This window comes from Sphaerodactylus townsendi, linkage group LG01 (assembly GCF_021028975.2).
Source record: "Sphaerodactylus townsendi isolate TG3544 linkage group LG01, MPM_Stown_v2.3, whole genome shotgun sequence".
In the NCBI taxonomy this organism is placed as follows: Eukaryota; Metazoa; Chordata; class Lepidosauria; order Squamata; family Sphaerodactylidae; genus Sphaerodactylus; species Sphaerodactylus townsendi.
This window is the reverse complement of record NC_059425.1, coordinates 88,299,430-88,322,727: the sequence shown is the minus strand read 5'-3', so window position 1 is coordinate 88,322,727 and position 23,298 is coordinate 88,299,430. Positions and strand designations below refer to the sequence as shown.

The 23,298-nt window shown below is 40.3% G+C and overlaps 1 protein-coding gene across 12 annotated transcripts in view; it reads right to left on the bottom strand.

Moving 5' to 3' along the window:
* Positions 1–317: 317 nt before the first annotated feature.
* The window catches only part of TRIM67 (tripartite motif containing 67), a 74,002-nt gene continuing 51,021 nt past the window's right edge, over positions 318–23,298 (bottom strand). For 4 of the 12 annotated variants that reach the window (XM_048486540.1, XM_048486550.1, XM_048486568.1 and 1 more), the window contains 5 exons: positions 22,699–22,844; positions 21,189–21,327; positions 18,148–18,451; positions 13,359–13,521; positions 318–10,513 (listed from right to left, as the gene is read on the bottom strand). In XM_048486540.1, coding sequence (XP_048342497.1) covers positions 10,448–10,513; positions 13,359–13,521; positions 18,148–18,451; positions 21,189–21,327; positions 22,699–22,844 — 818 coding nt within the window. In that variant the 3' untranslated portion in view covers positions 318–10,447. Of the gene's footprint in view, positions 10,514–13,358; positions 13,522–18,147; positions 18,452–19,130; positions 19,145–19,801; positions 19,812–21,188; positions 21,328–22,698; positions 22,857–23,298 lie in introns of all 12 variants that reach the window. The other 8 variants (XM_048486615.1, XM_048486558.1, XM_048486591.1 and 5 more) reach the window with 5 other exon arrangements.

Here is a 23,298-nt window from a genome sequence, read left to right as displayed (position 1 = left end):
TGACAGCAAAAATATGTAACTGATATAATAGGGGTTGCTTAGATTCCAAGTTAAGGGCTCCTGCACTTTCCAAATTACATAGAAAAAGGAATTTCAGGCAGCTTGCCATTATGTTGCTGAACTTTGACTACCTACAGCTGCCAAATTTGTTGGTCACCTTCCATTCATGGATATTCTTACCAGAGGATTGAGTCCATTATCCTTAACAAGAATCAGTGCCATTCAGTAAATTCTACCATTGACTAAACCCATTTGCAGAAGACACAAACATCACTGCATTTTAACAGGAAAAAAAGTGAGGCAACATCACTGAATTTGTTGGCAGTGTAGTAAGAATTTATTTAAAATCTGCAAAACATCATAAACTCAGACTTTATGTTTTCCAAAAGGGGAATACACAAAAGTTTGACTTGGAGACAATAAGACAAAAACATTTTGATTCCAATTCAAAAAATACAAACTTTGCTACAGGTAGAAAATTAGAAAAAGTTCATTTTTTTCCATCCCTGCTTGATCTGGTGACAAAGAGATGTACATTCCACCAGACATAAGGATACAAATGATGATACATGAGGGGGGAAATCCTAAAGTGTCATGATTAAGGAAGGAAAACTGAGAAAATAATATTTTTCTCTTACATAATCAGACATGAACATAACCTGTGAATATCTTTCCAAGGGTTTTTTTGCCAACAATTATTGTCTTTCATGCTTTTTATAATAACTCGAGAAAAAACAGCAGTTCTACTTCATGCATTAAATTCTATAACATTTTCATCATACTGTGTCTCCTGGCTGTGCTTCCATTCACTGTTTTTAACAGCTTGGTATTTTTATTGACAGCATTTATACGATGCAGGATAATCAATTCCTGCAACACCCTAAAGGGTTCCTCTGTCTTTAGTAGCTGCATGGCGGTAAAAAATTCCACTGGCTTTCCTTCCCTGTCAGAGAATCCATGCCCAGTGACCTCATCCCCACTATCCTTAAATGCAAAAGTTTATCTTTCAGCTGTTGGCAAAGCTAAGGAAACAGTCATGTTCCTGCATTACTTTTTAGGGAGTAATCGCAACCAGTATAAATATCACTTAACACACATCCCTTCTTCTCAAGGAATGAACCTGGCTTTATTTGGACGTGCTATCTTCCTGATCACATGTACATACCTGTTCTTTCCTGGAAAAGACTGGGTGGTCAAAGGGAGAGAGAGGTACAAGTCTGGGATTTCTGTTTAAAATGTAATAAGTGCATGAGCCTGTTTCTGAGGCTAAGACCGGATACTCTTAAAGAGTTAGTACAGTCATAAAATCATTCATAATGTGTTGCAGGTTGTTGTTTTTTCTTTTTCAAAAAAGGTGCTTGAAGCCTTCCATGGAGGAAGGACTTTCATTTTGAAGCTTGGTCTGCTCATGGTGATTTATGATGTCATGGTCAACACCAGATTGGATGTTATTTAAAAGCCAGCTGACCACCTCCATGTGAAAATGTTAAGATGCAACAAAAGACTGCAGTCCCTAGGTAACACATTTCCACTGGAAGACAATTTTATAATTGCTCTAAAAGCATCTGAAAATGTTTCCTCAGAAAATGGTCCTCTGTTCAGTTGGTAGAAGTAGTTATTCACTGTAATTTCTTCCAGTTAATGTGAAATGCTACTTGGTAAATAAGGCTGGATCAGAGGATTATGGGTGCCATATGCAGAAACTTATTTTAGAACACTTCCCTTGATATGTATGTCACAGACTCTCCTTGACTACACTGAAATAGGCACATGGAAGTCATTGTATAAATACATACAAATAGCAAGATATTTAATAGCAGGTATTTTCTAAACTTCAGATTTTAAAAGGTGTCCTGTGTATTGGAAAGTTGTAGACTCCTTTGCTTGAACAATTTGGTCACAATCTGTACTACTCTATAGTACACTGATTTGACTATATAATTCCTCTACTGGGTCCACTGAAAAGGTTTTTTTCAGGGTAGTGCTCCATAGCAGAGTGCAAATTTTGAAATTTAGTTACCATATGGATGATGCTAATTATATGGAGAAGCTCTGCATGAGAAGTATATGGTATGGGAATGAAAACTGTCCACACAATTGGGCCATCCTGGAAGATGGATATGGCCAATCATGTGACTCTTTCCCACCTGACTGTTGCCCTCCTTCTCAACAGGGTTTTGATCATGTGAAATTAATGAGAACCTTAGCGACCACCTCCTCCCAATTTGGGATTGTTCTGTTAGGATAAAAACTGTGTGTACACAGGCTAATCCAGCCCCAAAGTAAATCCTTTTAGATAAAACCTGTCTCGATCTGTCCATATTGTGTGAGAATGCAGAACCCTTGGTTATATGCTCTCTGGAGTTTTGCATGGATTTCTGGCTTGAAGAAGCCTGAATACATTTATTGCATTGTAACAAATTTGAGCTTGAATTTCCTGTTCTTTTTTTATTATCAAATAAATATTGTCAATAAAAATAGGCAACTGCCTTTTAAAAATAAAATAGGTTAAATGTGAGCAATAATGAGCTGTCCTTTCACCTCCCACCTCTTCTGTTATTTGTTGGAGTTGGTACTTAAACTTTGGAAAGACTCACTGAAATTACAAAAAGACTGCATTACTACATTCATCATACTTCCTCTGTTTCCCACTGAGGGCTACTTGACATGTAGTAAAGGCCACAGTAAGGCTACACCACAGCTCTGCCCCACCTGCATGTTTCAGTCTCCCCAAGTGATCCCCTCTGCATGCTAAAAGGAAATTGTGCCTTGCATCATTCCTTTGCTCCATGTGGAGACCTCTGCCTTAAAACTTTTAAAAAAGAAGAGTGAAAGTCATGCCCGTTTATGCCTCAGGGTGGCAGGTGTTAATGCTAAATTATGTGTCCACCGCACAGAGGATTGCCTGTCTGATAAATGCACAAACCCGGTTTGAGTGTTGCAGGTGAAGAAGAGCTGTGGTTTTATGTGTCTGCAATACCCTAAACTGCAAGAGCAAGCAAGTGACAGGGCCTTGCATTCCAATAGGCTGCTGAGTCTCAACTGTTTTCAGAATCATTATCCATATTTAAAAGAGGAGGATGAAAGTCAAAACAGCACATTTCCTCTTGTTCTAACGTCTAAGAAATTTGGAAACCAAGTGCTCTTTTTTTTTTGCTGAAACACATTTTTAAAAATCTACAACACTACAATGGAACCTGACCACAGACCAATAACCAACTACAGCAGTACATTACAATGCATTATTTACACGAAGATGGATTGGTATGTATACATCATACATTACATTACATATTAATACTTCTCCTCTTAAACTGATATATCTCATTTCACTTTTTAAAAACTGAAGCACAATCTGATGCAGAGCTTGGTATGATTAGAACCACTGGGATCAGTGACTTCAAGCATACCTCACTGTTGGATTGTAGCCCTCGTCTATATATTATTTGCATTACACAGTGGTAACTGACACATCCTTTGCCTGTATTTTCTAAATTTGGAAAATCCAATTCGCATGCAAAACCCACTGTCATGTTTCCATTAAAATTATTCTTTCCCCAAAAGAAAACCAATCCCTCCCACCCCCCCACCCACAAATAAATCAGAATGAATGACAGACTGTCAGATAGAATTACATCAACAAATCATTTTAGGCTTAGGTTTTGTTTTTAATCAAAAGAAAAGAAGCCACTGAGCAACTGCATAGTCCCACGGCCTGTCATACATCTGTATTGTTTTCCCCGCTTGGCTGCACCAAAAATAATGTGGGGCAACTTTGTTAAGGAATTAAAAGGAAGAATGATAAAGGATAGTTTTCTATACTGCAAAACAGCATGCTGTAAATGAATGATGTCTTAAAATTTTCCAAAACATATCCTTCCCCTCTCACACCTCAGTGGTAACAGGAAATCTAAGGATGTGACTTTACCATTGAAATAGTTGGAGGGTTGGTAAGGAAGTAGCCTAAACCTTCAAAAACCTCTTTGCCTCTTTACTACTGAATTCTTTCGAAATCTACAGTGTGGCAGATGGAATTAAGCAGAGCCCCATACTGCTTAATTTGAAAGTGATCTATGGAAGTTCCGTAACAAGAGAAACCCCACAGGAAAGCATTGTCCCTGGGAAGGTTCTGTTTGTCACTGGATCTACAGGACATCCAGAGTAGCAAGCTACAGTTCCTAATCCAATTCTGCCACCCAGCTATTTGTTTTCAGAGACACTCTTCATGTTTCTTGGCCTGATTTGTCTACAGGAGGAGCTTGGCAGTACTGCACCTCATTCTGTGGAAAGCTGAATTCAGTTCCATTTCAGTTCTCAAAAGTTTATGCAAGAAATGTCTGGAGGAGGCACGTGATTCTGATGGATATTCTTTGATCCTCAGAGGTTACAATACAAAAATAGTGGAGAGCATTTTAAGGGCCATTTCTAAAATTAAAACTTCATTACACTGGTAAAAAAAAATCAAGTAAGGGAAACAAGTAGATGAAGGTGCATAATTGTAATACCATACAATTGGGTTACCCAAACACCAGAGAAGAAAACAATCAAAACTGTTCGTTGTTTTTGATTTGGATTCCCAAAGTTTGGTGATAAACCTGCTGTACTTCTGGGCTCTATCCCTGCTCAGACCCACCTAATGGCTACAATATTTCAGATCAAAAGTTGGCAATCTTACGATCTTCTCAAACACACTTGAAGGTCCCAGTATCATAAGGCTGCATGTCTTTTGCCCTTTTCCCAACACGTTTTTCCCAAAATATAATAGGGAATGAGATCAAAAGCAGGCAGGGCCTGTATCCAACACAAGATCTAGGGGAAACAGCCTGCGGGGCTTAGACTAAAGGACTTGGGTTGTTTAACTGCAGTTCAGTAGTCTTTCTCCAACTTTCTTGGGTGATACTGACTCTAAGTATGTACAGGTATGCGCTTCATAGACACACCTGAGAATGTGGAAAGGATGCTCAAGCAGCCTGATCACCATGACCCAGCCCAAAGATGCTTAGCTACCGTCATTCTGTGAGGATGGCAATCTACTCATTTAAACCTCTCTCCATCATGACTAAAAAAATCTCTCTGATCCAGTGCTTATTCTCCGTCATGTTTTATGGCCACGTTAGCAGTTTGGTTTGATTTTATTTGATTGACTATAATATTTTCTTGTGTCTCAGTTTTTCCCTGTTCCTACATATGAGCAATAAGGAGCAAAAAAACATAGAGTGAAAAATGATCCACAGATTGGTACTACTACTTGCAAATAAATTTACACCTGGCATGATTTGTGCTCCTCCAGCTGTCTGGATATAAAGCAGTGTACAATGAAGCTTAAGGGACGCAATTCTGTCCCAACGTCATATATCAGCTTGCCCACTGAGGCTGGGAAATGGAATCCTCATTGGGGTCCCCTCCCAGGATAAGGCACCGACTGCATTTATTCTTTCGGTTTGTAGCTTGGGTGATACCAAAGGGTGAGCATCTGGCACAAAAAGCCATACTCTGTGCCTCACTGCTATATGGCTTTTGAGCTGTTCTGTTCCTGACACCTCATTATTTCAGGCAAACAGCTGAGTCACACGATAATTTTTATGCCTTCTGTTAATCTACAAAGACTTCTTGTATTTTCTGCATAGACTGAACATGTATTTATGTCAATCAGCTATCAAGGGCACTGATCACCATCTTGTGATTAATGAACAAAAATTCCACACTTCTCCATGTGCCTTCAGGGGACAAATGCTTTTTGGTACCTTTCCCATTAAGGTATAGAATGCAACTGTCTGACAACACTCGTGTGACCCCAATTGTATAGATATGAAAGAAAAACTGGGGGGAAATTATACCTAAAGATAATCGTGTTCAAATATAATATTCCTAACTTCTTTTGTTAGCACTTGGACCTATTCATACATTGTGTTTTACTGTACATCTATTGTTGTTTAAAGCATGTACCTAAATATTTAAAAAATATGGCAGAAAACCTGAGTGTCATACAGGTAAAAATGAACATATAAAATTCCTTACAGTGACACTAACTGGTCCCTCTAGCTCAGTAGTGTCTATTCTGCCTGGCAGTAGTTTTCTAGAATCCTTCCTAACATCTGAGGTTCTTTAACAGGAGATGTCAGGGATTGAACCTGGAACCTTCGGCATGAGAAGTACGTACTCTACAGCTGTACTGATTGGACAGGTAGGATATAAACATTGTAAATAAAAAGGAGAGGTTATATGAGTTGGCTGTGGCTGCCTGTTGGGTGCATGCTCTGTGACAAATCCTCTTTTGTATAATGTGTGTTAAGGGGCTGTTGGATTTAGTGAAAAATCACATGATGGTGCCCAGCATACTGTTTCTTAAAATTAATATTAGGGGACCATTTAAAAGTTTCTCCACAACTCCAAGGAATTCATGGTCCCTTGCTTTTGTTTCTAAACATGTATCTTCCTCATTAATTGACTAGTCCTAGTGCAAGCACTAGCACACAGAACTCTAAAAGCAAAATACAGCAAGAAAAACATGAAAAACACAAAGAGCATAGCATGATACAAAAGAAGTTTCAAAATTCCTTTGTAATCAGATAGCAATGATCTATGTTGCCAGGGGATCATCTGAAACAGAAGCTTTTTTTACGAAATCTTCAACCAACTATATTGCTGTCCTCCCTTTCGCAATTAAACACTTGCTGGTGTTAAGGTATCTTTAATTAAACACTGTCTGGTATTTTTAAATAAATATGCACAGTTTGAATGTGACAATCACATTCGCCAGTGAACTCAAACTTGCTACTGTACACCTCAAGTACAAGTGAAACACTCTCACTGTGCTGTCCTAAGCAGTGTTACACCCTCCCAAGTCCACTGAAGTTGATGGACTTAGAAGGGCATAACTTGGTCCACTGTCTGGAAATCACGACCATATCACTAACCCCTCTTACGAAGAACTCCCAAGGCCAAAATTATCGCTACATGTTCTGAATTAGTAGAAGGCAAATTCACAGTGAGCCAAGTCTATAACATGCTAAGTGAGGTAGGCTTGTAGAAAACCCCACAGGATTTAAAGACAAAACAAAATGGGACAAAATTATCAAACAAGAAAGGAAAGAAACAGAACACTGTCCTTTGCTGCTTTCAATGCAAAACAGTTATATGAACATTTTCAAATGAAATTACTCTAATAAAAATAGCTAAGTGATACAAGAAAGCACCTTTGCTTGCATACTTAACAAGGGGAATATTTAATTGCATCCCTGCTATTCTCTCTTCGTGAGTCTATGTAGAAAAAGAAGCAGCTTCTGTATACCTCTTATGTGAATGGAGGTGGTAGAGGAGAAAGCAGGGACTGGAACAGAAGGTGGTGGCAGGTGTTGCATATTCTTAATCAGTTATGTTTCCTCCCATTTCTTCACTATTGGGTATCCCTATGCTGCACTTTTAAAATTTCTTTCCCCAAACTCTTTGTTAAAATGGCACTTTTTCCATATGTAAATTTAAGTTCTACATGAAGTGGTTCAGTCAACCAATTCTTGTGACGTGTCTTTCCGTAATTAAAATCCTTGTGTGAAGTCCAACCACTGGTTTGTATCCAACCAAATCTTCATGGAGAGAAGATCTCATTGAGTGGGACCTTCCCACTAAGCCTTCTAAAACTGTGCTTCTAGGGACAGAATAAGACACATAGTGGCAGGGGAAATCAATAGAAATCCCCCCTTCCAAAAACAGAAATCAAGCTGTACTATACAAGCCATTGAATCCTTTTGGCGATATTAGCATTGCAATCACATGTGCTTCTGTCTCCAAACAGATGTATGCAATTGTGTGCCACAGATTTCCATGCAGCTGAACATGTGATTATGAGCATGTTCAGACCAAGAATAATGACCAAGACAGATGACTGGAGAGGAGAATGCCTGTCATGCAGTATGAGCTTTGCTGGACAGCAAATGGATATATAAATTGACATGCCTGGTTGCCATGATTCTGAAAGGCTGATTCGGATAGTATGCTACCCAAGCAGAAGTTGCCATTGCACTTCAATTTCTATGAACAATACAATATTTGGGCCAAGAGCTAACAAATCTCAGCCTATGGCATCTTCCATTATCTTTGATGCTCAGAAATTGCATATTTTTAACAATGCAGATGTAATATGATTCTTGCAAGTAAAAAAGTCTCCCAGCATTTTCTATCTGAACTATCCCAAAGTCAAACCAAGATAACATTCTGTATCTATAAGTAAGATGCCATGCAAGACAGAAAACTGAGTTTGTTATTTGTAAAGTTCCTGGGCACACACGCATACATACACATAGACATACAGCAGAAGCCCTGTGTAATGCATCTGTTACTGGGCTGCAGGTACAGGACTGAATATTTGAATGCTATCAGGTATAAGATTCTAGGCTAGCTTTTAGCTGACATGCCAGCTTTTTAAAGAGTATTTCCAGTAGGGAGCATCCAAGCATTCAGTCTCCTTCACATGAAGCCTGAAATAGTCCAGCACAGCATCAGACACATCATGCAAACTTCCACCCATGTTTTAACTTTCATCTGACAGGCTACATATATGCATATACATGTGTGTTTCCAAAGTCTGGCATATCTCAAAAGCATGTGAATAAATAGGAAAAAAATGCTAAGAAGGAAGGTATGATGAAGTTAGATAAGTAATTGATGGTACAAGGTACTACATTAATTCTAAGAAGAATTTCTTGACACCAAAGTTTATTCACACCCTTAAAGTTAAGGGTATGAATACCTTTTCCTCATGTGCTCAGAGCAGGCCACAAGCATAGTTCTCGAAATGCAGCAATCCTGATTTAACTAATATGTTCATTTTGCCACATTGTTGATGATATTTCCCACCCTCATTCCAGCTTGAAACACTTTTTTTTTTGCTACACAAGACATCAACTTTTAATTGTTGCTGATCAGAATGTATTCTTATTATTGTTTAGGATGGTACTGATTGGAGGCTCGGAAAGCCATAAAATAACCCAGCAGGGCTGAAGAGCCATCCATCAAAGCAATTCAGTGCACCTTAACATTAATCCTGTGAATAATATTATTGGACCACTGGTACAGCACACATCCTTAAATGTTAAGCACTTGCTTACAGGTGTACTCCTTTAGGGGGTATCTCCTGAAAAGTGTCTCCTCCTGGGAAACACTATTTACAATTTTCAGCAAATTCTGGATAGAATGGCTCATCAGTGTTCTACTTCTCAGTTTAGTTGTGGGTAAGTGAATTCCTTGTTGAAAGTGTGTTAGTACCACAAAGTTCTTTTCTAGGAAGAAGGAGGCACTTCACATCAGCACAAACCATCAGACTATTCATGAATACGACATGCATCATAATTAGCCACTTTGTCAAACTGGAATGAGAGGTTGGAGGGTGGGTTGGCACCATGACAAGAAAGCTAAGAAGCAAGAAAATGGGGGAAATGAGAGAACACAGAATCATGAAAAGAGGTCTGGGATACATTATTATTCATTACATTTGAGATTTATGCTTCAGTTATTCCATATATCCAAGGCTTCCCTACAGTGAGTTGACCTTTGGTGACATTCAGAGATCTGCTGTACCTGCTAATTATTTGCTTTAAAATGGCATATCAGCCACTAATTTAGCTCCCTTGAAAAGCCATGAAGTTATAGCACCATTGTATGAACCTTATTCGCATGTTGCAAACAGATATACAGGTACACACATTTGGGATTAGGGTATTTGTAATCAATCCCACAACCCCTAGAACTATCCATTAATAATAGTTTGATGACTACAGTATATATTACTTTTTAAAACTAGAGCTTTTCACAGTGGAACCAGTGAGAGTTATGCTACTGACAGCCCTCAATAGGGTCATGCCCATTTCTGTTTTTTGTTCTACCATGCCCATGGTAGGAAAACAGAGGGGACCGACAGGTCACTTAGTCCAAATGGCAGGTATCCTACCTTAGGACAGAGCCAGGTCTGCAGCTTAAGGGCAGAATCCTCTATATGCTGTTTCACCAGCCCATAAATTTGTGGAATGTGATCATCCACAGTAGTTCATCACAAAGACCACACTGGAGTAATGTGTAACCACATTTGGCTTAATCCAGAGAAGGTTAAACTGTAGTCAATAGATCTCATGTACAGCTAACTTCCTCTGGTTTTTGCCACACAGGAAAACTGAAAAAGATTTGGGGGATTGGTTGGTTTTTTTTAAAGAAAAGTACTTTTATGGTCTAATTTTGTACTCTGACAGCCGAAATGCACAGGAAGTTCAGTGATGTAAGCACTCTTGAAACCATGTAAAAATTTAAAGGCATGTAGAAAGAAATCAACGAGTATCCTAAATCTAATAATCAATTTTGATTTTAACCTAAATTAAGGATGCTTTAAATAAAACCAATTTATGTCCAAAATCTATTTAGAAATATTACAAAATCCAGCTCAGACTTAGGCAGCAGGAGCTCAATTGCTTGGCAACTTTGGAGGTCTTACAGTCTGAGGTATCTCAAGTCCTGTGTGGAGAGTCACCTGCAAGAGGGAAAAATGATGTAGAATGTAGAATCAAAACAGGGAATCCTCAGCCAGCCCATAAACTTTATAGCATTTGTTAAAGTGGAAGGATTTTTTCAGTCGCTTCAGAAGCAAGACTAGAACTTACACTTACTGTTAAAGAAAACATTTTATCTTGTTAGGAATTGCAAGTGTCTGTCACAATCCTGACAAGAAGGGGTTAACTGTGTGTATGTTAATTAGCTAGTGAGGTCAGTGTCTTGCAACCAGTTCATTGATTAGTCATTGGGCAGTTAATCCGACATCACCTGTATAAAGTTAATTGATCTTCTTTGTCTCACTCAGAGTGAGCACACGGCCACAGAGCATGCCCGCAGACGAAGTTTTCTTTTGTACCTGTAACATGGTTTCACCTTAAGGGGTGAATGCCTAGGCCGCATGTGGTCTCACATGGGCCTAAGTCCTGTAACTAAGTTTGTACCAGAATAGTGAGGATTTATTGTTTTTAAACTCCATGTATCCCTACCCTGATTTAGTTAAGTAAAGTTTCTTCCTTTTATAATCACAGCAAAAGTCTCTTGGTCTCTTATTTACTCTGCTAATTTTTCCAAACAGGGAAGCAATTTCCCCAACATATCTCATGCTGAAAAACTTGTTTGGAGCCTTACTGTTGCCTTCCAAGTACACCTGAGATCTGTTAGTCTGGAGTGAGGTTAAACTGGATTGTTATCCATTTTAGTTTTCAAATATCTTGTCACCCTTTCAAAGTAGAATGTTTTGTCCCAAGAACAGGTGAAAAACTGACATTATCTAGGCTGTTTCCCAGACTTGGAAGTCTGACATTTCCAGAGGAATCCTAAAAGGAGATACCTGGAAAGCTTCACAGACTGAAAGAGCTGTGCAGTCTTCCATGTAAGCCCTCAAAGGAAAAGCTCCACAGTCTTATCTAGGAGGACAATCCTGTTTCCATAATGGAAACAACAGAAGAATCTGGCCAGTGTCAGACAAGGAACTGTACAATCTATTACTCAAGTAAAGGTATTGATGGCAAGGAGGCAGGCAGTGACGTAAGTATAGATTTTTAATGGAGTGGGTTTGGGGGCGTGGTCACACCCCACCCATGCCTGCGGGTGTGGCCATGCCTCCCCAAGCCTCACCCCAGCCTCAGTGCTTATAAAAGAAGCTCTCTGAGGCCAGGGACGGCAGACTCCCCTGCCCCACCTGCCCCCTCCAGCTGGACTTCCAGCTGGCAGCCAGCAGTCCTTTCTGCCCTCCTGTCCGGGCAGAGGCGTAGCTAGGGATAATGGAGCCCGGTGCAAAATCTGAGTTTTGGGTGGCCACTGTGATGCTGGAATCCACCCCCAAACAGCATCACTTTAAATGGTGTTTAAATTAGGGAGCCCAGATTCTCCTTATAAATCCACCTTAAAGGGAGAATCTGGGGTCCCCAGTTAAAACAACATTGAAAATGATGCTGTTTTGGGGTGGATTATCCCCCACCATGAAACAGCATCACTTTCAATGTTTAAACTGGGGACCTCAGATTCTCCCTTTAAACCCATGCCGAAGGGGGTAGATTTAAGAGGAGAATCTTGGGAAATTTTGGGGGTGCCTGATGTCAGGGGTGAAATTGTTAAGCTAGCAGCACCTAAATTTCAGGGTATCTTTAGGAGGCTCTCCTGATGATACCACCCAGGTTTGGTGAAGTTTGGTTCAGGGGGTCCAAAGTTATGGACCCTCAAATGTGTAGCCCCCATCTCCTATTAACTCCCATTGGAAACAATGGGGGAGGGGGCACCCCCTGTGGGAGTCCATAGCTTTAGTCCCCCTGGACCAAACCTCACCAAACCTGGGTGGTATCATCAGGAGAGTCTACAAAAAAATCCCTGAAGTTTTGGTGCCTAAAAGCTGCGCCCCCTACAGACCAAAAACTGGAAAAAAAACACCAAAAATACAAAAAACCACAAACGGGACAGATCTTTGGAAATGTAATGGGGGGTTGGTTGAACCTGGGGAACCCCCCCCCCCTTACCTACATCCTTGGGGGCAGGGACCCTCTTCAGCCTCAAGTCTAACATGCGCATTTTATGCTGAATCAGGCCACTGACCCATCAAGGGCAGTACTGTACATATTTTGACCAACAGCATCTCTCCCAGGTCTCAGATGGAGGTCTCTCATGAAGCCTAATATTTATTTATCTGTTTGTTTGTTTGTGTGTGTGTTTGGTTATTAGACTGCCACTACCCCTCCACATAGACAGCCTTGGGGCTGTTTCCAACATAGTTTCTAATAAATACAAGAAAAATAACAACATATAATAATCAATCATGGTGCCTTAAATAGAGTATAATCCAATGAGGATGGGATGGTCTAGTTTAACCTTTTTTAGCTAGAAATTCCAGGGACTGAACCTAGGGACACCTGTATGCAAAGCAGGTGTTCTGCCATTGAATATGTCCTCTCCCCTGGGGTTGTCATCAGAATATAAGAATGTCCACGCTTGTTCAGACCAAAGGACCATCAAGCCCAGGATTCTGCTTCTTACAGCAGCCTGTCCAGGTAGCCCACAAGCCAAACATAAAATCAAAAGCACCCTTAATTATTTTCCCCCACTAGCTAGTATTCATTGGTGTACTGCCTCTGAATATGGAAGCTTCATTCAGCAATTGTGACTAATAACCACTGATAAATATACGTGCCATTAATTTGTCTAATCCCCCTTTAAAACCAATTCAGCTATAATTATGCGTTGTGTGAAGAAGCATTTCCTTTGACTACAGAAAGAAAATTGGAATGTATTGTCTGGTCTTCTCTGACTGTAACTTGTTTACTACAAGAAGATCTATTAGAAAATAATTTTACCTGAACATTTCGGTTTAGGCTTAATGCAGGCATGAAGACTCCCTCCACGTTTTCAAATGCTGAAGGTCCTTGCTGCTTCCCATTTATGAAAAAGGTCAGGGTGTGTTTGTTAAGATCCAGAAGAACACCTACAGTTGCACCTTTCGAAACACCCCCTTCTGTCCTAAGAATCAAAGAGACAATAACATTGAAGTGAATTATCTTAAGGTCCTACATGGTACATTTTCATTCTTGTATGAAAGTGCAAGAGCTGTACTGCAAAGTCCCATCAGCATTATTTGGCAGAGATGAAAGACACATTTGTGCATGCCAGACATTTATACTTTTTTTCACAAAAGGATGACAGTAAATTTGGATATTAATCAGCCATTTCCTGGGCCTTCTTTGTGGTAGAATGCTGTGTGGGGGGTTCTAGTGCCTATGTAGTTCTTCTAAGTAGGCATTAGAACCACCACCACCACCCCCCGCAACCCGGCAGAGCATACTACTACAAAGAAGGCCCAGGAAATGGCAGATCATATGCAAATTTATTGTCATCCTTTTGTAGAAAAGAGTTGTTTTGTAGCAAATTTTCTAAATCGGAAACTATGGCATTCAAATGCTCAGCTTTCAATCATCTTGAATTTCATTGCTGAATATCAACTTTTGCATAATGTTTGGGCTTGGGTTTCTGAATACTGGCTTTGTATGGGCAACCAGATGTTTGTTTGTCTGTCTTCTAGGCCACCCTTCCCCAAGCAAACTTAAAGCAGCTTACAGCAAAGAATTTATATGATAAATAATATCATAATAAAACCCATAAAATTACCATAAAATTCTAATAATACCTTGGCAACATTAAATTTGAGGTTAATCAAAGCAATATTCCCCACCTACTATCTTTAGTAGTCATCTCAGGGGGAGGGGAAAGGGAGGGCCTGGCAGAACAATTCCACCTTACAGGTCCTGTAGAACTGATGTTAGAAATGTTGTTAAGCAAGTAAACCCCCAGTATGATGTCATTCAGACCTGAGAGAACTGCATATTGTGCTTTGTTCAGTATTTTAATTTGCCTTGTTTATTATGGTGTTCTCTCCAGAAAGTGTGAAAAGGCTGCTACTGTGTGTGTGTGTGTGTGTGTGTGTGTATTTTGCAGTAAATTCCACTATTTCAAATTTGAATTATATTCAGTTGAGAATTTAGCAAATTAATCCATAACACAATATAAGCACTGAAGTATTCTTCAACTTCACAAACAAACTTTTGTTCATAATCTGAATGGGTCTCTAAGTCTTCTACACTTTGAATGTGGATTCATAATTCATTATTTGTATTTGAGATTTCTATGCTGCCCCTCCAGACTACATGCTCAGTTGAGAAATCTTCTGATCTAATGGTAGTTGATTTTGACAAGCTGCCTTGAACCAAGAGTAAAGGTGGGATACAAATGTTTTAATAAACAGATAAATCACAATTTGAGTGCCTTAAAAATTCCAATTTATAGGAACACAAACTGGGATTCTAAACCAAGATTTATTCCTTGAAAGGACACCAACTTCAATTTGTTAACGCAACAGATCCAGCCCTCAAAACAGAGTTAGATCCAAAACCTCTTCTAAGAAGAATTGTTAAATTATGGTTCCACATATGCGAGGAGAAAGGTAGAGGAGGAAAGGAGCATGTTAGTCAGAGGATCTCAAGCTCATTCGTCTAGCAAACAATTTTTGGCTTATTTATGATATTTGAATTAGGGACTCACTTGGAGCATTGGTTCAGCTCTCCCAGTTTTGTCTATTCTTGACTGACAACATTTATCCAATACCTCAAGACCAAACTACTAGGTATGGTAAAAGATATGGTCAAGTCTTCCACAGTTTTAAAAGGTGTAAAAGCAACTGTTGTGATAAGAGTATGGTTTGGGAATCAGGCACTGTAGGAAAGAAGTTTTCAATTCGTTCCACTGCACCAATTTCTAATTCCTTCAGGGAGATACTGTGCATTCTGAAGGTCTGGGGTACTGTTGGGTAACTGTATTTCAAGACACGACTGACCTATTTTTTAAGAGGGTTCAAGCTGCTCTTCACCCAATTACTGCAACACCAATGGAAGTCCCCCTTGCCCCTCTTCTAAAATATAGTTGTTCCAACTGAATGTTATATAACACTTCTGTGATTTAATTGGAGGTTGAAAATATTTTATTCCGTTTAAGGCAAACACAGAACATGGCATGTACAAAATAGAAATTTATATGAAATGGGAACTCAGAAATTTTGCAAATGGTTTATGATGTATCAATGTTTGTTATTATTAATCCTTTTTAAGTAAAGGTGACAGGAACAGCTGCTTAAATGACAGGATCTAACTATGATTATGGATTCAGTGGACTGCTATGTGCAAGACTAATCTGACATTAATGCACTTTTCCTTAGGGCAGTTAGGCTAGCCCAGTAGTATGGTATATAAAATCACTGAGCCAGAAAGCCATTGAATATGTGCATTGACCACAGGCGCTTTAAACTCGGTTAATGTCACTGGAGCTTTGTAGCAGAATTACAACCTGTCATGCAAGGCATAATTTTTGCATCAATTTCAAACTAGTCTACAGCAAAAAGGCAAAACAAAACACTTTCAGTTACTAAATATGGATGAAGAGCAAAATTTTCAGTAACACAGGATACCCAGGATTGGAATCTTCTGAGGGGTTATTTTAGTTTAAAACTGCTAGGATGAGGGGCAAGAAGAACAAATGGGATCAGAAAAGTTGTGCTGATGGAGGAGGCATTTGACACCCACCATTTTCTCTGTCTGTATTATCACATTCCTCTCCACCATCCCTGCTGCTATTTGCACCAACAATAAACAGGCAAGATACTTTAAGATGTTATTATGGAGGTGCTGCAACAAGTATCTTATCTGACCTTTATCAGGAACTAGGAGATATACATCCATCTATCCATCTATCCATACACATACATAATGTAAAAACATAAGAAGAGCCACCTAGTCCAGCATCCTGTTTTATGAGGTGGCCAACAATAGATTACAGAGGCCAAGGTTTACCCCAGTATTGCCTCCTAGCACTACTATATTTGGTGAAGGCAATCAGGCCTAGATATATAATACCTGTATTAAATAATACTACAATACTATAGATATAATATCTACAGTAATGGGATGTTTCTCAGGACCCAGTGGGAGAATTAAGAGATTGTAACAGGATAGGATGGACAAAATGTCAGGCATATTATCTGTGATGGGGTAACAATGTCATTTGTGCTGTAGCATTATATAGAAGACCATAAACAGATACAGACAGGATTGCCAACAGCCTGGAGAAAAGGTCTCACAGGGTGATATTAGCTACCTCCATTCAGAGGTGGGATCCAACCAGTTTTCACCACTTCTCTAGAAGTGGTTACTAATTTTTTCTGAGCGCCGAGAAGGGGTTACTAAAGCAACCTCCCTGCCCAATAGGGACTGGAGGTGCGTGTGTGCGGCGGCGCCACTGTCTGAATCCCACCACCATCGGAACCTGTTATTAAAATTTTTTGATCCCACCACTGCCTCCACGCCATGATAAGCTTCAGGTGCCCATTTCCACACATGCTTCTATTAAAGGAACGGGACAATTTTTTTCCTCCTGGCCATGCAAAATAGCAAATTTTTATTTACATGGTTAACTGAAAGAAGGATTAACATAATGGTTATAATCATGAAAGACAAAGGGAAACAGATGAGGAAATAGAAGCTGCAAGCTAATGTATTTAGTGACTAAGGGTAATGAATCAGGTTAATGTTACCTTTTCTAACTATGGCTGTTAACAGAGATTGCAAATGCCTTAGCAGACCAGGTGCTCGGGAGCAGCAGCAGCAGCAGCAGGCCATTGCTTTCACATCCTGCATGTGAGCTCCCAAAGGCAACTGGTGGGCCGCTACGATTAGCAGAGTGCTGGACTAGATGGGCTCTGGTCTGATCCAGCAGGCTCTTTCTTATGTTCTTATATTCTCACAAAACATGGAAGGATCTAAACTGTTTGGGAAAGAGGCATTTTGGTGAGAGAACCTGTACGTCCCCACACTTGCCTCAAGTGGCTTCTCCCACTTGTTCTTTTTAAAGGCAAATTCACTTCAGGTATCTTGAGCATGTGTCACTAGAAGAGAGACAGTGGAGAGGTAAGCAGTGGCCCCCGACTCACCTGGAGAGTAGAGCAAGGACAAGAAGGGGGCAGTGGCTGTTTATTTTATTTATTTATTTATTTATTTCTCAGTCTTATAGACCGCCCAACCCCCGAAGGGCTCTGGGCGGTGAACAACATAAAATAACAGTTACATAATAGACTGTAAATAATTTAAGTTAAAATGCAGCAATTAAGAACGACTAATAACAGCAATGCCCACAACAATCCCTGTTAAACTCTCCCAGAAGGGGAGAAAAAGAGTGGGCCCATAGATGGTAATGTTTGCAGCCCAACCAATCATGCTGCTTTCCACTAGCCAAAGAGGGAGGAGGGCAGAGTCTCAGGCCCAGAACTCACAGCATGGCCCACACCCCTTTACCTATTTGAACAGGCAGCTCCTGCCACTTTCCCTGAGTTACCACTAGCTCTCCAACCCTCCTTCCCTTAAGTTTCAGTTGTCACAGGCTGCATTTGTCACAGCTTTGGCACAAACCCATTGGATGTTGACAGAAACCAGCATTTGTGAGGAGAGATCTTGTAGTGCTGAAAGGGAATGGAGGTTTTCTCAAATCTCCTAGCCTTAAGAAGGAAAAAAATTCTTACTTAAGCAGACTAGTTTCTTGAAGGCTTACCTATTGGTATGAGAATTGCAGTGCATGAACCAACTGCGATTGTTGTCAACATACATAGCCCACGCCTTGTCATCCTTTCCTAGCATCATGTCCTTGACAACATTAATTCTAGCAACTCCAAAGGCTGGATCTGGATGGTTATCATAACGGTCTACATGCAGTTCCCAATAGTGGACTCCCTTTGAGAAAGCAGCTGTGCCCAGAACAACACGGTCATCATAGCTGCTGCAGGTAGCAGTCTGGTTGTCATTTGACAGAACTATGTCTCTATGGGCTGAAGATGCATCAAAGGTAAACCAGGCCACTGTAGAGAAGGAAAGAGTTAAGTTAGAAGGATGAAACAACAGAGATTGGTTTGCTCTAAAGCAGGGGTAGGGAACCTTTAACACTCAAAGAGCCATTTGGACCCATTTTCCATGGAAAAAGAAAACACTTGGAGCCGCAAATAATTTTTGACATTTAAAATAAAGTTTACACTATATATATATATATATATATATATATATATATATATATATATATATATATATATATATATATATATATATATATATATATATATATATATATAGGGTGTTTTTTTTACCTTTTACTCCGTTCATTCTGAGAAGTGCATGGATGTGCCCGCCCTGCTGCCTGCAGGGCGGGCAAGGATGAAGCCGGCGGCTTGGCCTTGCCGGCCGCCGGGAAAGTGCCCGCTCCGCTCCAACGGGGCGGGCGAGAGGGGAAGCCCACGGTGCGGCCCAGCCGACTGTGAGCAGTTGGTGCGCCCGCCCCTGCTGCCTGCAGGGCGGGCAAGGATGGGGCCAGCGGCTCGGCTCGTGGAGCCACAGTGCAAGGGCAGAAGAGCAGCATGCGGCTCTCGAGCCGCATGTTCCCTACCCCTGCTCTAAAGCATCATTGTACTATCACATGAAGAATGTGGAACATGATCCAACCAAATGTAAGCACATTTAAATACCACCAACCTCAACAGTCACAACATGCAATCAAAGTTCTAAGGAATCATTCTAGGAGAACACACTGGCAACCAAATTATTCCTGATCAAGAAAAGAAGAAATTCTTGTCCCACATTTTCCAACTATAAGGAGTCTTAAAGCAGCTTACAAACTCCTTCCCTACCCATCCTCTCTCACAACAGACACCTTGTGAGGTAGGTGGGGTTGTGAGAGTTCTGAGAGAACTGTGACTAGCCCAAGGTCACCCAGCAGGCTTCATGTATAGGAGTGGGAAAACAAACCTGGTTCACCAAATTACAGTCCGCCACTTATGTTGGCAAGTGAAGTATCAAACCAGTTCTCCAGATTAGAGTCTACCATTCTTAACCACTGCACCACCACTACACCAATGTTTGCATTGGGTTGGATCCAGTATCTCCAATCCACTGCTTGATTGAATGATTCCCTTCTGTTGTCTTTTTCTCTGCAGGTGACTTTCTCCAGCAGAGGAACAGATAGCATAAAGGCATCATTGAATCTAGCTTATTGGAAAAGAATTGTTGGATCTAACTAATGTATTGTAAAATGTGTGGTATAATATACAGTAAAATGGTTATCTGTACATTCAGTAGTTGGAGCATAATGATAGGCAGCACAAATGCTACTCTCAGGCTGAAACTAGATGTTATACCTCCATATGACTGTCACTGAGAACTTCACATCTCCTTCTCTGCTCTTTCCCATAACATACAGATGAAGTGCCTTAGATGATGATGCCCCTGGCTGCATTTTGTGCAGGCAAAGAAATTCCTAGTAGAACAATTTTACATATTGTCTTATTAGACTATCAGGAACAAGATGTGGTCCTGCTGTTTTCAGCAGAGCCGCAAGTCTGCAGTGATACCTAGTTCTGGCTGCAACCACTAGATTTGTAGTATGATTCTGATTCAAAATCCAGGTTGTGTTATATAAATAACAAAATTGATTTATGCTTAGAAGTAGATGTTTGTTAAAAGTTATTTGCACTGGGGATATAAATCCAACCTGTCTTTAATTCAAACTGGATATTTTACTCCACTAATGACCAGGAATATTACAAATGAATACTAGTCCCCATAAGCCTTTCAGGAAAGGGTCCCTAGGAACAGATGATTTTCCTTGATATAGTTTAGCAACATAAATTTGAAGAGAGAATCTGATTACTACATCTGCTTCATGATTCATGACTGCAAAGTAACATTAATCAAAATTAATTTCTTGGGTTGCCCATATGGGTGTCAAGGGTAATTACATGGAAGTAAGGTACGAATTAGCATACATATTTTATAAGAAATTTCTTGGAAATTATTTCCATGGAGGAAAAAATGTAATTAAGTCCTGGAATGTATCATTGATTATAGAATGGGCAACTTCAAATGCAATGCCCAGCTCCCTGAGGGTCTACTTCATGTTATTGATTTCAAATCTTTTCCAAAAGCACATGAAATGAGTCTGGAGGAGAAATTCCTTGGAACTCATTCCATCCTTAGTCCTGCTACAGAAAGCACAAGAATCTCAGTGTGAGATCTTACTAAATATAATCACAGTAACAACAGAAAAAATATATCAAATTCTTATGTACATATATATATTTGAAGCTGCCTCCCACTGCCTCCAACCGAGTCATTGGCCTATCAAGATCAATCTTGTTTACTGTGGGTGGTAGCAGAGCTCTCCAGGGTCTCAGGTAACATCACCTTCTACTGATCCAGATGCCATGGATTGAGCCTGGAACCTTCTGCATGTTCTTCCACCATATTACTATTGGTCTTTCCCCAGATTCAAACTTTTAGGACCTACCACAGTTTTGTAGGCACCAATCCCGAAGGAGGCCATATAATTTTTTTTCAGTATCACCATCATTTTTCTTGGACCTGAGATGTTTCCAGGGTTTTTTTTTTGAAGGGTTGCTAAATGAGTTGGAAACATTAACTGATAAGATTAAAGTTGTTTCACAGGGTAGCTGTGTTGGTCTGCAGTAGAACAGCTAGATAAGAGTCCAGTACAACACTATTAAAGTGAACCCTGTGGAAGGAACTGTTCATATTCTTAAAGTTGCTCACCATCAGAAGTCTGTAAAACAACAGTCTTGCTGTAAGGGCCCACTCCAGATGAATTAAAGGCTTTGACTCTTGCATTGTAGGTACTGTTGAAATGAAGGCCATCAATAGTGCATAGGGTCTCCTTACCAACATACACTTCCTAAACAAAAAAAAAAGGCAAGAACAGAATTCACTGAATTCATTTTAACCAATGAACAGGTGTGAACTGTGAGTAATTTCCTATTGTCCAGCAGTTGTTACTCTCAACAGAGCTATGTGAAAGTTAGGATATATATGTGATTAGAATAGAATCCATAATTTCCTTTCCTTTCCCAAAGGAGCCATTTCTGAGTTACCTATCTGAAGTGGAGTTGCCACTTGTCTGATAAGGGCAGAGTATTTTCTGGTGATACTCTCTGCCCCCGCCCCAACCTCACTCAGTAGAACAACAAGGGGGAATGAGGGGAGAACACGGAAGTCACTTCCTGTTCCAGAACAGGAAGTGATGTCATGGCAAGCGAGAAATTTCAAAATATATATCTAAAAACACTGAGATTTTTAAAATTCCCAGAAATTCTGATGTTAATTCCTGAGACAGGAAGTGGCATCTAAGAAGTCTCCATCCCTGATGCTTCCAGGGATTTCCAGCTAGGGGCTGACATCCTTAATTGGAAACTTTGAAGTATATCATGGAAGGATTGAAATGGAAAGAGTAAAGAACTCTCCCACTGGAAGAAGTAGCATATGTCCATATCCCATCTTAACTTTTCAAACAATTAACACATGTAGAAGCAATGTGTAGGAGTGGGGAGCAGGGCTGTGGTGGCGAGGGCTTTACCCTGGCCTGGACCCTTTTGTAATGGAACCTATTAGTGCATAAACTGTTCATAAGTTCTACATGTGTAATCAAGAACACTGACAACTCCTGCTCTGCAATCAGGAACCTTACTGCTGCAATTCCGTTCTTTCCCCTCCTTATGCTTTATTCAAATTGTTTTCCCCACTGTCTTCAATTCTTCTTATATCTCTTTACCATATTTTACTGAAAGCACGCTAGGGATGCCAACCACCAGAGGGGACCTAGGGAACCCCCAGAAATCATGGTACCCACTAAAGACCTGGTGTTCCCCAGGCTCTATCTCCAAATCTCCAGGAGTTTTCCAACCTGGATCTGTCAACCCTAATGCCTCATCCACCACTGGTGGCTAAGGGGAACCTGGCAACCCTAAAGCACACACCCAAGTGTGTTAAAATGCTCTACCAAACAAAACTCCATTTGGTCTTCCCCTAATGATACTAGTTACAAAAGTTCTCAAAGGAAAAAGAGATCCAGTGCTTAATTCAGCTATCCCTCCTTCTCCTTCTGTGCCCATTTCTACTAAGTGGCCCTTCTGTCCCTGTTGTAGTTACTGGCCCTTTTGCAGAACTGGCTTAAGACTTCCATCTCTTTCCCATTCAATAGCAGGCCCAGGTTACTCAGGCATTTGTCCATGAATGTCAAAAATAAAGGAACAAGGAACACAGGTCTCACTCGAAACTGGCCACCATCTCCATCGTCAAGTTCCAAGATGTAACCCTCCACTGGGTTGTGACTAAAAGGGGGCATCCTCCAGGCTAGGGTCACACTGTTGTTTCGGGTACAGCACTTCTCCAGCTGCAGTAGTGGAACTGGCGGGACTGAAACAGGAACTAAGCACAGATTAGTGAAACTCTGCCCTTTTTGATCAGATTGTGTGACTAACAGTTCGATGTATTGTCAAATATTTGCGTGGCCAGAGTCAACTGGTTGTTGTGGGTTTCCTGATCTGTGTGACCATGGTTTGGTAGTTTTTGCTCCGAATGTTTCAACCGCATCTACGGCTGGCATCTTCAATGCAGACAAAACATTAGGAATGAAATCTACTAGACCATAGCCACATAGCCCAGAAAACACACATCAAACAGGACAATATTCAGCCATGGCAACTTTAAAGGAGCCAAAATCACTCAAGCTGGAGCCCTCTTTCCACTCAACTGTCCATGGAACATTTGAAGCAGCATCCTTGGAACATGGTTGGTTAATTCTCCTGGTAGGTTCCCATAACCTTTTCTGGCATGGTGAGATATTCTTAATAAGACATGAACAATAAAT